The sequence below is a fragment of the Stigmatopora nigra genome, chromosome 10, assembly GCF_051989575.1.
Source record: "Stigmatopora nigra isolate UIUO_SnigA chromosome 10, RoL_Snig_1.1, whole genome shotgun sequence".
Lineage (NCBI taxonomy): Eukaryota > Metazoa > Chordata > Actinopteri > Syngnathiformes > Syngnathidae > Stigmatopora > Stigmatopora nigra.
This window is the reverse complement of record NC_135517.1, coordinates 8,891,203-8,905,772: the sequence shown is the minus strand read 5'-3', so window position 1 is coordinate 8,905,772 and position 14,570 is coordinate 8,891,203. Positions and strand designations below refer to the sequence as shown.

The 14,570-nt window shown below is 40.4% G+C and overlaps 2 protein-coding genes and 1 non-coding gene across 7 annotated transcripts; all 3 read right to left on the bottom strand.

Moving 5' to 3' along the window:
* Positions 1-4: 4 nt before the first annotated feature.
* Positions 5-77, bottom strand: trnaf-gaa (transfer RNA phenylalanine (anticodon GAA)). The gene has a single exon. It is a non-coding gene; the product is annotated as a tRNA-Phe (tRNA).
* Positions 78-2,305: 2,228 nt separating this feature from the next.
* On the bottom strand, positions 2,306-9,451 carry LOC144203700 (G-protein coupled receptor 22-like). 3 transcript variants are annotated; one of them, XM_077727263.1, is made up of 3 exons: positions 9,190-9,451; positions 7,213-7,369; positions 2,306-4,266 (listed from the first exon to the last, which is right to left on the bottom strand). In XM_077727263.1, exon 3 carries the CDS (start codon positions 4,162-4,164, stop codon positions 2,674-2,676), a length of 1,491 nt encoding a protein of 496 aa, XP_077583389.1. In that variant the 5' UTR covers positions 4,165-4,266; positions 7,213-7,369; positions 9,190-9,451; the 3' UTR covers positions 2,306-2,673. The 3 variants fall into 3 exon arrangements, with proteins under 3 accessions (XP_077583389.1, XP_077583388.1, XP_077583390.1); XM_077727262.1 differs by having other exon boundaries at positions 9,254-9,451; XM_077727264.1 differs by lacking the exons at positions 7,213-7,369; positions 9,190-9,451 and adding an exon at positions 6,435-6,505.
* Positions 9,452-10,085: 634 nt separating this feature from the next.
* cidec (cell death inducing DFFA like effector c) lies at positions 10,086-12,629 on the bottom strand. Of its 3 annotated transcripts, none has more exons than XM_077726816.1 (6): positions 12,519-12,629; positions 11,788-11,870; positions 11,540-11,693; positions 11,292-11,441; positions 10,797-10,987; positions 10,086-10,392 (listed from the first exon to the last, which is right to left on the bottom strand). In XM_077726816.1, exons 2-6 carry the CDS (start codon positions 11,838-11,840, stop codon positions 10,215-10,217), a joined length of 726 nt encoding a protein of 241 aa, XP_077582942.1. In that variant the 5' UTR covers positions 11,841-11,870; positions 12,519-12,629; the 3' UTR covers positions 10,086-10,214. The 3 variants fall into 3 exon arrangements, with proteins under 3 accessions (XP_077582942.1, XP_077582943.1, XP_077582944.1); XM_077726817.1 differs by having other exon boundaries at positions 12,388-12,533; XM_077726818.1 differs by lacking the exon at positions 12,519-12,629 and adding an exon at positions 11,950-12,103.
* Positions 12,630-14,570: the final 1,941 nt, after the last annotated feature.

The following is a 14,570-nucleotide window of genomic DNA, read 5'->3' as shown; positions in this document are numbered from 1 at the left end:
ATCCTGCCGAAACCCGGGATCGATCCAGGGACCTTTAGATCTTCAGTCTAACGCTCTCCCAACTGAGCTATTTCGGCTTGTCACTGAATCACCCCCCACCAATTTTGCTGGTCTTAATATTTAAAAGAATATCTAAAATGTAGTATTATTTGACAGAAGGCACCTTTTACACAGAACACCTGTGCAATAGTTGATGTGACTTTTGTTATCACAAAATTAAGTGTCTCATTAATTTCATGCTAAAAAAATATTTGTTTTATAGTTTTCATCATGTTACGTCAGCCCTAGAAATTAAAAATTGATGGATATACTCACTGAGAACAAAGGGTCCATGCATGATGTATCCATGTCCAAAATGAAAGCTCTTTCTAATGTGAAAAATGAGGAAAAAAATAAACTAGATATCATTCTAACAGAGCAAAACATAAATTTTAGTGAAGTTATTCAACAAGTCGTCGGGCTGAAATTAATAAATGAACTTGAGTGAAAAACCCATCATTTGCCATTTATTCACAGCCTTAATTCAAAATACAAGACAGTACATTCACAAATCACAACATAAAAAAGGAGGAAATACAAGTCCATAAAGTATCAACATACATTTTTCTAGTTGTTTACATTCCGTAGTGTTTTAAGAGCAAAAGTGAGACATCCCATGGTCTCTGCAATGAGTTACGACATGTTCTAAGCGTGCGAGCATTGACACACAACACAAGAGCCAACACAGGTCCCATTAAATAACCACTTGATCCACAGTGACTCCCTTTGGTCGCCACAAGCCGTGGGACCAGATGCCTGACATGAGCCAGCTGCAAACCCTAACAAAACAAAATATCTGTCCAAGCTCACATGAAAATGAAGACTGGTACTGTACATTTTGAGTCTCCACTTTGTATATACAGCATGTGTATTTTTGTCATTTTGGAGAGAAAAAATCCATGGTTGTTGGATTAACAAAAAATAAAAAAATAGCAAAGGTATTCAATAAATAACTAATTCATGTTAATGCAATACACTGGCGACATGTTTATTTTAGTGTTTTTGTCAGTGTCCCAAAAATACTGAACTTGTACTAACAGTATAAGATACAGTTTTGACTAAAAAAGATATATCAAATGATGGGATAAAATTTTCTTGTGGTTTTATTTGGTTAGTTGAGGATTTTCTGATTTTCTAGCTGCCTTTAAACTTCACCACTTACCACCAAATTACAAAAGGGTATAGCAATGCTGTACCCTATAAGCCGTACCCTTGATTTTGTCATCATTTTTTTGGGTTACCAGTGGGGCTTTTATACAAGAAAATACGATACACTCTTTAATATCAATGCAAAGTAAAATGTCTTTTTCCTACTCATACTCCAACCATTTTGCTTCAATTTTAAAATATATTACATTAAAGCTTTTTATTAACTCATTAATATTTTGCTGGATTTAAGCAATGTCCTCTCATACAAAAGGTACTGTTTACTGCTAAATACAAACATATTAGAGCCACACATCTGTAATACAATATAATTTGACCATATAAATAAACATGATATTAGATAAATGAATTTTGGTATTTCACAGTTTCTCATAATAATCTCCCATCTATAAATATAAACCTCCTACATGCTGATATAATTAAACCATAGCACTATATTTAATGTGATTCACTGTGCACTTGGTGTGCTTGTTAAATACCCAACGGGGTGCCTTTGTTTTCATGACAAAAGACTCGACGGAAAAAAAATAATTAAGGCAGAGGTCATATGAAATAGACTTTAAATATTTATACAGTCATTTAGGTGCATCGGCATTTATTTCAAGCTGTTTTTGAGCTCTCGAGTGGGCGGAAAACGTGATCATCTGTTGGCTTAGCATATCTTTGTGAGCAGTTACATAAGTGCTGCTGTGAAAAGCTGCAACATAGATCACATGGAAACGGAAAATACGTGACCTATCTCTTTATTATGAATTTTCAAGAAATCATTTATTGTGGAGGTCCAATTTTAGAGTCAGGTCATCCCACGGCTATTGAAAGAGTGCAGCATCATTTAAAAGCAAGACAAAATACGCTGCAGCACGCAGTAGTACAGTACCAATTAATGTTGTTTTAACCCCTGTCAGCATAGTAAGTAGCTTCGTTTCCATCTGTTCCTATGCTGTGTCTTAAAGTAGCTCTCAAGTGACAAGAGAGACAAATCAGAGCCTGGAACTTCCAACTATGCGAGTGAACGAGAATCAGAGCAAGGATTACTTTTGCAACTGGGTTTGGTTTGTTTAAAAACGGGCTGTATTCATGAAACTCGATTTTTTTAACGTACTAGTCTTTCAGATTTTTACCTGATATAAACTGCATCCCAAGCATCACATCATTTTCTATGTAGAACTTTCCCAACAAATTACCATCATCTCTTTTGATTTGTGTGTTACAGACTGTAAAGTTGAACGCTTGCTGTTGTGTGATTTGTTCGGCTGGCGAAACGCACCACAAACGCTAGGTAACAACGTCCCGCCCAAGGTGACTGCTCACTCTGATTCCTGCTTATTGTTGAAAAGCATATCCCAGAGGATCGCATGTTTGTCACCAGCTAGTTTCTCACTAGCTTCACTCTCTCGTGAGGGTGAACACATCTGTGTTCTCATCCTCTTATTAATTATCAACACTCTAAGCGTGTGGCCACATGTTTTACAGAGCTTCTGCTAAACAGCGGTCAGAGCCTTCACTTGCATCCAATTGCACTCGGCGGGTGGTTTTTCGGTTTTCCACCCAAGTGTTATGGATGATCGTGGCCCCAGGCGAAGGATCTACTTGGAGTAAGGACACCACTCGCTTTTTGACCTTGGCTCGAAATGCACGTCGCAGCTTCTGGCGCGTGAAGGCGTAAAGAAGAGGGTGGGACACTGTGGTCCCATAGGCCAAGGCTAGGAACCACAAACGTACGCTGACTAGGGCTTCCCGTGGGCCTATGGCCAGGATTAGCATGTTGACTACGGACAGGGGAGCCCAGCAAGCGAGGAAAGTGGTGATGATGATGAGGGACATCCTGAAAACCCGGCGCTGGCGCTCTCGCCGATCTCTGTGTCGCCGAACTGCACGCCGTAGTGCGATGATGGCTGACACGGAGGCCTGGACGCCCACAGTGGCCGGCATAGGGATGGCGGCGGCGGACGTGACCAGTGGGGCCGAAGAAGAAAGGGCAGGGGGGGAGGTTGGTGTGGTGGTGGGCGATGAAACGGGTATGAGAGGAGGGTGGCTTCGTTTTTTCCCGGTATCTGTGGGGCATTGCTCCGCTTCTAGTTTGCCACCACTTATCATTTTGAGTTTGGTCTTGTTTTGAGGGGTTTTCTTATGGAGACCAGCGCATGAAGGGCCTATAAAACGCTGGCTTTTCTTTATGTTGGTGCCGATACGGAAGTTTAAAGCCCTCAGGATTCTGGAGTATGTGAACAACATAGCTGTGACAGTGGTGAAAAATATGGGAACTTGTAGCATCAGGTGGTAATACCTCCCCACGACGAAGTGATCACCCTTCCCGCCAATGCATAACAAAGTCTGGTTACGCCACGCTGGACGGGTTGTGGTACTGATTCCATTGGTGGGTAGAGTCAAAGAGGCCTCCTGCCCTCTCTTTACTGTCCCTTCACCAATGTACCATCGATCCTCAAGGAATGGGATAGAAAATACGGCAACTGACGCGAACCAGACCGCTGCAAGAAGGAGCGCTGCCCGACGCGCCGTCAGCAACCTGTTGGCCGGTCGCACGGAGATGTCGTATCGGTCCAAGCTGATGACTAAGATGTTGATGGCCGTGGCTACGCTGGCGAAGGTGACGCAGGCCTCATGAAAGCAGCACAACACAGCCAGGTTGGGACCAGGAGAGATCAGGACCACGGCCAGAGTCAGAGGCAAACACAGCAGGCACACTGCCACATCCAGTACGTGAAGACTGACAGTCACCATGTTGCTGACTGAGTCCACTAAATTAGACTGGGAGCAGTAGAGCACCAGCACTGTCAGGTTGCTGCTGAAACCCAACACCAGCTCCAGCATGAGGAAGGACGTCAGAGACACCTGGAAGCCGAAGGAGTGCGGCGTGTACCATGAGGCTGGACTGCTGGACCATGCTTCACCTCTCTGCTCTTCCTGCAGGGCTGAGCTATAGCTGTCACTCTCCATGGATGCCTTTTAGTTGTCACATTGTGTACCGGTCACCCATTTTGATGCAGTCCCATCGTATCCCAGGCTAGGCATTCATCGTGCAGTCATGAGAAGAGAGAGCTGGGAAGACACAACGTCGACACATGAGAAATGAACTGTGCCGGAGAGAATGAAAACACATTATTCTCCCCTCAGCATCTGTGACATCAATCATATTGTACATGTAACACATGGATCTTTTTACCCAGCCGTACATCCATCTATCCACCTATCTAATCCCTTGTCAATTCCCCCAATTACTATACAGGCTCAGCCACAGTTTGGGGGGGTTCATGCCGCTTTTCCGAACTGCAGGGCGCCACAATAAGCTATCACTAATGTGCACTTGAGTTCGGGGCAATGGACAAATTAAATGAAACCGAGTAATCAGACCTACAGGCAATCAACTGCTCCCTCAGTAGATCAATAAAACAAGAGTCAGCAATTTGAGCTAAATTGATCAAATCTCAACTCTAACTCCATTAGAGTGTGCAAAACAGCAAAATTTCACTTTTATCATTGCAGCATATAGATTCTAATAAATGTTAGTAGATTATCCACTTGCCTTTTTTCAGAGTGGGAGTAGAGATATTGAATATTTTTAGAAGCAATTTAGGTATTGTTTATAGACAAAATAGGGTTTGATAAACAGCATTAAAGCCAGATGAGGATGAGTGATGATGTAGTTGCCGACCTTTTTAAGAGCCACTTCCTGTATAATTATATTCAGTTGAAGGGCTGTGAGTTCATTAAACCTCTTTAGAATTTGTTTTTGGTTCAAATGCAACACTGCAATAATTGCAAGTTATTCTCACTGAGGGAGCAAATTGATCTTTTTTTGCAAATAAATAATAAAGTAGTTTATGATTGTTGTTTTTTTTTCATAGAGTGACTCTGATCCAGATATGGATTTAGACACTATAGGCTGTTAGAAAATGGAGAGGGAAGTAGTCAACGTATCCAAATGTCTTATTTTGTGTAATTATTTTCTTTGAGAGCCAAAGAAATTAGAAAGGGTCTATCATATACTACAAATATATATTATGAAGCCTTTAGAAAAGTGTAAGGTGGTGATTAAAAACAGCAAAACACGGCTGTTCACACCTTTTATAACACAAACTTAATATCAAACACAATAAAGAATGTTCATTACCTATTGGGCTTTCATAGTAACCTTCAATGAAGAATAACATTAAAACATGGACTGTCTGATAAATGCTAGCAATCGTGAATCCCCTATCACAAAGTTTTGTCAGATGCTATCTGTCTTGGTGAATGCAAGGTGCTATTTTGCATCTTTCTAATGTTGACATCGCTGCAGTTTCAGACAATGTTGCTATGACAACTAGGGTGGCTGCAAGAGCACTATGTGGGAAATGAAAAATCATGGAACCAATAGAGGCCAAAGGAGTCAATTAATCTAATATTTGGGTACAAAAGATCAATTAAGGTGACAAAAGTGAACAAAAATGCACTATAAACTGCACTATATTTTGAATGGTCTGCATACGAGCAAAAAGCAAAGGAGCAAAGATCACAGAGGAAAATACTAAGTGCATATGCTCATTACTGATAGGGAAAAATGGCTTAAGATGTTGTAGAAAAGAAAAAAACTCAGTTCTGAACTTCCTCAAATCTCCAACATTTCAGTGTTAAAGTATTAAATAAGGATGCGGCAAATAACCTGGAGAACCTATACAAAAACCCAAAACAACTGGCAACTAGTATTCACCTCAGGGTTGCTCAGTTACCCTGCAGCAAACTGGTCAGGTTGCCACGGCAGCTGCTTCGCAAAGGTGTCTGCGTGAATACCAGTTAAAGGCTACTTTAACCATAGGTAGAGCCGAGCAGATACACAGTGGTCTGGATAAAGACTCCGTTTGTCAAAAGGAAACTGCAGTGATCGCGGGATTCCATTCAAAACCACTGCTTTCTATTGACGTCTATTCTGTTCTCCCGGGATACTGCAAAGAGCAGTTGTGGGAGGAAATGGAAGTCCCTGAACTCAACACTTGTCCTGCTTATTTTTAGTCATATAAGCAAACTATACACTTCTTGACAGGAGAGCTGAAAAGGCGGACATTAAAACCCTTAAGTGTAGTGTTTCTTAGGAATGGCAAATATGCAACATTTGAGAAAAGCAGCAAATTAAGGATTATCGTTCATGACTCCTGTTTAATGCCAACTCATAACAAAACGATTAAAAACTTCCATCATAATCACGCATTTGTTTGTTTGGCAGGTCTCACCTGAAAACGGAACGCTAAAATGCCACGCACTCAGCCGAGAGATGCCATTCATCATAGAAAAGGAACAGATGATAGAAGGAAGTAGAAGAGAAAAGTAGGAGCTGGTAAACAAGGTCTCCTGGGGAACAGAGGTGGTAGCTTTTTTTTTTGTTTTGTTTCTTCTGCTCTGAAATCTTACATCAGGATTTCCCGTGGAGCTTTTGGTTTCTTATTTCTTAACAATTTCTAACAGAGAGACCAAAATCTGCTTCTTGAAACATTCCTAATAGCCAAAGTGGGCTGGAAATTTTACCCAAAAAAAATCAGTGCACTCTTTTAATTACGGTATTTGATGAACTTAATCATCTTTTTGTAAAAGAAAGCCTGAGTACCTGTTGACATAATTACGCAATCATTTCAAATATTTTAAAGATCCATTCAGCAACCTATGATTATTTTAGCAACCCTATATTGTTTACTCTAAAAATGTTAACATATGTATTTTCAAAAAGTAGAACCGCAGTATGTATTATGTTACATTTTGAGGTTTGCATTGTGTTGTAAGGAAAATTGCTCATTAGATTCCCTGCTGCAAGCTATATTTTTATTATTATTAAGTATTATTAGGTTTGGAAAAGAAAAATTAGGGAAATAATCGGGATAAACGCTAATTATTGGACTTTTAAATAAGGACTTTTTACCACATGAAAAGACAAAACTTTAGAAAAATCCTGAAGAGAGAACTATCATGACAACCAATTTAGATAAAGGAAGTCATATATATTAAACATTACTGCACCTGCAAAATGGGATATTGAAGACATCCGTTTTTTTTTAGAAATGGGAAGTCCTCAGGAGCTGAGACCGTCAAGGGCGAACTCATTTCATTTCACTTCATCCCTTCCCTCAGAATTTAAAGTTGAACCAAAATTGGCTGCCATTTCTCTCATTCACATCTGGATGGATAAAAAAGACACAATCAGGAATAAGAAATGACTAGACAGTCATAGTACCAAATTTAAGCATTACTGTACAAGGCTGTGACAAGTAACAAGGCATAATGTTTCTATCATTTCCCACCAAAACGTTTTGTTAATGGTTGATGTGGTCTTTAAAGCTCAGTGGAAAAATATAAATCTTTTAGTGAGTGAAATGAGACCAAAAGAGAATAATAACCATTACTGCCCACAATGAATCTGCACACAATTCATGTGGTACTGCAAATTGTTGCATTGCATTTTCTTTATTTCAGCAGGTACTGCTTCAGATGTTAACCTATTATGGAGAGTTAGCGCCATTTAAATTTTGATTGTTCTGAAATTGTAAAACAATTCACATGCTTGCTTTTATATCCTCTTGTGGCCAAACCGTACTTTCGTTTTGACGCACTGTTAATCCAATCTTTTTTGTCAGGCACAGGAAGATTATCATCCCTGCTGTTTCACTTCACTGTTGTTTCAATTTGATCTATCATGCACTACCTTGTCATCATCAGATTGCAGTGTCCAAAATGGAAACAATTGGGGGTCCCACATAAATTATTTGTGCTAACCACTCCTACAATGGGCCTTACCATTCATTTTTTTACTACCCTTGACATGCCCCCACTCAATACAAGCATTAATTTCAAGAATGCTCATCACTCGGGACAGAGCAATGTAAAAAACACAAATAGAACAAGATGCCTTTAAGAGACTGATAAAAGGGGGCGATGGACGACGAAAGAGGACCAGCTGTAGCAGATACAAGTACACACATTATGCACTTTGCCACTCAATATTCTTACATGTGCATCTGTTAGGCTAAAAAGGCTCCCTATTGAGGCATCATGCCATTATTAAAGCTCTCTCGCTCCAGTCAGCACACCATGATAGAGACAATTGTCATGTCAGAGCATAACATTTGCTTGCCACTGCTTGGAGTCAAGCAGTGTGTGGATGGCTGAGAAAAAAATACAGACACACACACCTTGCTGGACACCCACTGAGAGCAATTTGCAGCTACAGTATCGTTGACTACAGTTGATATGATAGTTTCGTTTACAAGCACGGTTGGTAGAATGTTAAGGCTGGTCCCTGAAATTTAAAAATCAAACAAAAATGGAATACATAATCCCCCACTCAGAGGCGAGGGCCATGACTTTCACCTTTAAATCGCAGGAAATCTTGCATTTCAAGTTCCACTTAATTCCAAAATAAATATCACACATTGCCTGGATCCACATTCATTCATTTTCTGAACCGTTTATCCTAACAAGGGTCACAGAGGGTGCTGGAGCCTATCCCAGCTGACTTGTCCAGCAGTGGAAGTTTGTCTTAAGTGACCTTAAGTGGCCCAATGGAAGCCAACCCATAAAAGGATAAATAAAACACAGCAGGCAAGATATATTATATGCAAATGTTCCTTTTTTTTATCACTGTTAGTTGTTTTTCGTTTATTTATTTATGCATTTATCTATTGCTGCACGGACTTATCCTTTGAGAACGTGGGAGAAAGCCACCAGTTCGAAGGCAATAACTTTGCCAAGAACCACTCCCACGTAAAAAGCAGACAGGAATAAAGAAGCATAGTGCAAATCGATATTTTGTATCTCTTAGCAGCAGCAGCAACGAGTGGGACTGTGCGTGACAGAAGGGCTATGCAAAGGGAAAACACTCAACCAACCAAACTTAACAGCCTTAAATGATATACTAGAAAACGTAGTCGCCATCAATTATATTTCACTATAGTACAATTGCTATTTCCAAGTTGAAATATTTATCCGAGAGTCGCCCACCTGTAACTTTAATGGTCTTCGCTCAAGTACAGATACTGTAGAAAGCAGGAAAGTGCGCTCCTACCTTAACACCTCTCGCTCGGCAACTATCCTTAACACGCCAGTCGAGGCTGAAAAAGTCTCAGGTCCCTCCAGACATATGTTACGTTCGGCCGATTTCTCCGAAGGACAGCAGCGATTCATCCACAGACGACTTGAATCTTGAGATAGATGGATGGATGCGCGTTTTTCAGAAAGGAGGAAAGGAGTAGGAAGGGGGCGGTGCCTTTCAGCACCACCACCATCATCATCATCCTCATCAATGAAACTCGGTGCACGCTCCAAACGTATCTTCAATATTTTAGTTTAGGCTTGATTGTCAAACTCCTGACATTTTTCTTTTCTTCACACAATTTGAAGATCCAAAATCGGTCGACACTGTTTGATAGGAAATGCAAACAAAAATGAAGGCAGGTTATTCATAGGCTGACATCAGTCTGTAAAGAATGTGCTTTAACTACCATTGCAGTCATCACATCATTTTATTGGAATGCTCATTGGCCATTTTGCCCTGTTATCCACAGTTGTACATACAAAAGACATCAGGTTACACAAAAAAAGTGATTTTCCTTCAGTCAACATTTAAAGAAATTCATCAATGACCCAACCCACTTTAAGGGTTCTTAACAAGAAGGACCCAAATGGCACTTGTGTAGTTTAATGCAGAAGTGGGCTTTCATTCAATATTTGCTGCAAGACCTGGCAGTCTTTCTTTTCTCATTCAAGTCTGCTGCATCTAATAGAACAGAAGCAGCCATACAATTAGAGAAGCGGGGGATGGGGACACACACCAATTGCCAATTACACTGACTGACCAGGTGCAATTTTTCCAAACAGAGCCTTGTAAGACATGGGGGGAGGATAAAAATACTTGGTTTTATTCGTTTGTCTCCAACAGATTAAATACAAGATTCAAGGAAGAATATAAATTTTGATGCAGCTTGTTCAGGCAGGAAATGTAACAGAAACAGCGTCAGATTCATTCATCAATAGGTCAGTCGACCCAGAATAAAGCTCTGCAGCTGGCTAATTCGGCTCTCGTGATGCAACATCAGCCCCTCCTCTGCTCTCTCTTCATCCAGAAGCTGCTCCATGTACCAGGAGGAGCCCAGCAGGATGTGGCCAGTGGCCTGCATGGAGAAGGCGGTCCATCGCAAAACCTCCCTTAAAGTACAACACAAATTTCAATGGTGCAATAGACAATAGCATGTCAACAATGTGATATGCAGTAAACATGCTTTCCAGTGTTGAGGAACAAAAAAAACATGCCACAATTGAACACCCAGCACATTCTTGGTGATGACATAACAGTTCACAAAATTAATCTTGGAAAAATCCAGCCCATTTCAACCATGCCACCCACACAGATTTGGCTAGTAAAATATTCAATACTCTAGGGTTGGATCTCTACCAAGTACTAAGAGTAGCACAAATGCGATCGTGGCACTAGTTTGGCAGTAATTGCAGTTATGTGACAGTAGTGTTATCATTACTGCAAGGGGGTGCTTAATTTAGTGGCACGGACATGTGTTCTAATTAAACATGGAAGTAGAATTTCATTCACTCACTTCAGCATCTTTTTGGCCTCATAACAGCGCATCTCATAGGACATGGAATAAACGCCATATAGTGTTGCCTTGACATTCAAGCAACCAATGAAATCATTGGGGTTGTTCTTGTAGAGATCAAGCGTCAGCTTTGCCACATCTGTCCGATGGTGCGGCGTGTGTTTGGTGACCTGGTCTGTCCAGTGGGTGTTCTAGAAAACCACATGCAGGTCAAAGGTCAACAGAACATTCTGAAGCTCAAAATTACATATTCAACTGTGGCATATGCATGAAATAGTACAATTAAGAATTTGAGTTGCATGTAACCTTTTTCAGTTTTGCTCTTTGAAATGCCAGTTTATAATACGCATCATCTTTGCAAATTGTTCGCATATACATATACATAAATTAGTGTGAAATTCTTCCTAATCTACTACTAGTGCCTTATTTCTGGTCATCAAAACCAAGTGTTGACATCAGCTGGTCGACAGTGCCGCCTAGCGGTGTATGCATTACCTGAGATGGGGTCCACATCTGTCCTTTCTCCAGGACCATGAGGACGGTGTTTTCAGGGAGCGTTGTGAAGAAATCTTCAGTGTCCACACCTGTGCCATCTTCATCCAGCACAAGGCCACTGGCACTCATTACATTTAATGAGTCGTTCACCTATTCAAGACAAAAGAAGCACATCATTTTAAATTGTGGCAGAACATTTAGGGTACGAGGCACGCCACCTTGTTTTCTTGGTGTTCCTCTTTCCCTACCTTGTTGATCAGGTCTTCTAACCCATCAGCCACAATGCCCTTCTTCAAACTGCGGTCGGCATTGGTCACTCGATAAGGCTTTGGATGAGGTGCTCGGCTTGACAAAAGCTGCTGGGTTACAGCAGCACTGGCTGACATGCTCGCAGTCATACGCCTTAGGGAGGATTACAGAATCAGAATTGCCTTGCCTTTAAATGAGAAGAACGACTCCAGGTCCCCCTTTGTCCTATTTCCCACTACCATCTTACTTTGAGAAGGAAGACAGAGCCAGGAGGTTGAGCGACTTTTTGGCATATTCCATCACTGGAGAGAAAGCCTCTGAATGTTAAAGCTGGCAAACAGAACAATGCTCCCAAGTTAGGTCACATCAGTTTAGACAACTTGAATTGAAATTACAGGAAAACTCTTACAAGAAAGAACAAAAAATGTAGGTACAGCTTTTCCCACAAATGAGTTATCCAAAGTGGTCCTTTATATGATCCTGCTTATCGAATGCTCAAATTAAACTTTAAAGACACGCACAGCCTTCTCATTTAGCTGTGAATCACACCAGCAGCTGGTTAGTGAACCTTGTACTTATATTAAGCAAAGTGTTTGTCATCTATGTCATTGTGCAACATTAGATGGCCGCCCACTCAACTATTCTGGATTGACACCAATTATAAGTGTATAAAGTTCACAAAATTGCCTTCTTGCATTGCATTGTTTTATTATAAAAGCATGCATCTTTCTGTTCCTGCTTGAGGAAATAAAAACAAATAAGTGTTGCTGTCCCAAATAAAACAACATCAAAAAATGCAAACACAAAATGTCATTAAAAGAGCTACTGTGATGAAAGGCGAAATTACCTCCAAGGAAATTATCTGGAAAATGCATATACAAGAAATGCAATCCCCCAAGCGTATTTATATAGGTTTCACAGCGTTAAGTGCACTTAACGTCGTGAAATGTGTGTTAAGCGATAAATTATCCAACTTACTTGTCAAGTGCGCACTGCTTCAGTTGCCTGCTCATTGGGCGTTATTTATCACGCCTGTCTCACGTTTGGGACTGATGTGTCAGGTGACTTCCGGCCCTAATCAGAATTTATGATTTGTTTAATTTGATAAATTGTCGAAATTGTGCATTAGTACGTTGTTGATTTAAAGCCAATTATAGAAAAGAACTATACTTCACTATTACATTTTAAAAAATAGTCAAAAAACATCCTGTTTTTTCTGTCACTATCATAAATAAATAAAATCATAAATACAGTCTTTGTATGACACAAACTTAAAATATATATTGATTTAAAAAATGTGGTCATATAGTTATTAGGAGGGCAGGTAAGTTAGAGAATATGCCAGTAGAGAGCGTCGTTTTGCACACAGCCTTTTTTTGCTTGTACTATAGTCTGTTTGTGGTACATTTTTTTGTTGTTTCAATTACATAATATTTAACTTATTGCTTGCCACTGACAAAATACAGTTCCAATTCATTTAAATTGATACTGTGTTGCCATGCATGATATGTTAAAATTACTGCATTTCAATATAGGTATTAAAACACTCCCTTGTGAAAACTGCCACTGAGCATTGTTGAAACCGGATGAATTGGTATATTATTTTAGCTCTAACACGCAGTGAAGACCATTTTCACAAGATGAATTCAACACATAATAACATCATTTGAATTGTTTGTAAATATTGGCCTCAATTCCATCACAAAGATTATGCATAAGGTATTGTAATTGTCTGCTAGAGATATAAGGTTTAAATATGTTTTTCAAATGCCTCCAAAGGGAGTAAACTCCAGTGAGAATCAGATAAACAGTCTATTTCATGCTCAGTTCAGGAACCCAGTTGGATCTGGCTGCAAGATAGTCTTCTACGCCAGAGCAGATAAAGCATAAATACTTAAAACAAAAGATAGCAGAAGTGTCAAACACAACCAGCATTATGAACAAAGGCTTAAATGAAAGCTCTGCTCTTTCATTTCTTTCGGAGGTCAATATCCTGCCTGTGTCTTTGTCGGGTTTTATCGGCCCGTGCAGACATTCGTTTGAGCTCCCTGATGCTTGTCGATGTAGAGTGAAATGAATACGACATGAGTTAAAATTAAATATTCTCATCATATTTAATTCAGGAAGCTTTGTTTAAAATGAACGACATGCAAAGACACAAGAACAGATTTCTGAGATGAATGAATCAGACAGTAGTCCAGCACTTTTCCACTCTGCAGGTGTATTTATTACCTATTGATAGAAATAGGATCTTATTTGCATCGGAGATAATACTGTCAGTGAAGATATTTCTAACCCTTGCTGCCATTCTATTTCCGCTTCCCAATCCGTGCCAATAGTTCTGCATTGGCTGCTGCCCTGGTCTTCATATCCTGGTTCTTGGCTAAGTCTATGAGGACACTGAGAATGCTGGTTGGGACATCAAGGGACAGAGCAAAGCGAGACCCCGGCTGGGCTCTTTTGGGCACCTGAACCACCAATCGAGGGGCTCGTGCCGGACGGTGGTGCGAGGGTCGTACTAATGAGTTCAACACACTGTTACTGTTCGCTGTGTCGATGGCCATCGCGCCCATCCATGTGTCTTTGTGGTCTTTGGGAAAAGAAGGGCTGCTCCGTTGACCGCGGACCCCGCAAGGCAGCAGCAGAGCCAGGCATAAGCATAACTGAACTGTCCTCATGCTTGGAGGTCTGTTGGAGAGGCATAAGGGATGATGAAAATCCTTTCAAAGCACTTGTAGAATGCCAGCAAAAGAATACGACAAATGACCACAAAACACTTAACTGGACATTCTGAATAAGATTTCACAGTTGACTCTATTCATACAACAGAAAACTATCAACTTCTAAGACCTCTTAAAGAATCAAACATGAATGTACTTACTCAGTCTCGCTACAGTAGATTGTTGACGATTTGGGGGGGAAAGGCACTTCCAGCCCTGGAAAAAATCAGAATATTTGAAGAATTGACCAAAAATGTCTTCTGTATCCTGGTTTACAATGACAAGTGAGACCAACGCCTTGAAGGGGGAC

Coding starts and splice junctions, on each gene's coding strand:
- LOC144203700 (XM_077727263.1), bottom strand. CDS start 4,164: ATGGAGAGTGACAGCTATAGCTCAGCCCTGCAGGAAGAGCAGAGAGGT.
- cidec (XM_077726816.1), bottom strand. CDS start 11,840: ATGGAATATGCCAAAAAGTCGCTCAACCTCCTGGCTCTGTCTTCCTTC. Junction 11,694..11,787: donor GCTCTGTCTTCCTTCTCAAA/GTAAGATGGTAG, acceptor ATCCTCCCTAAG/GCGTATGACTGCGAGCATGT. Junction 10,988..11,291: donor AGATGTGGACCCCATCTCAG/GTAATGCATACA, acceptor GTGGTTTTCTAG/AACACCCACTGGACAGACCA.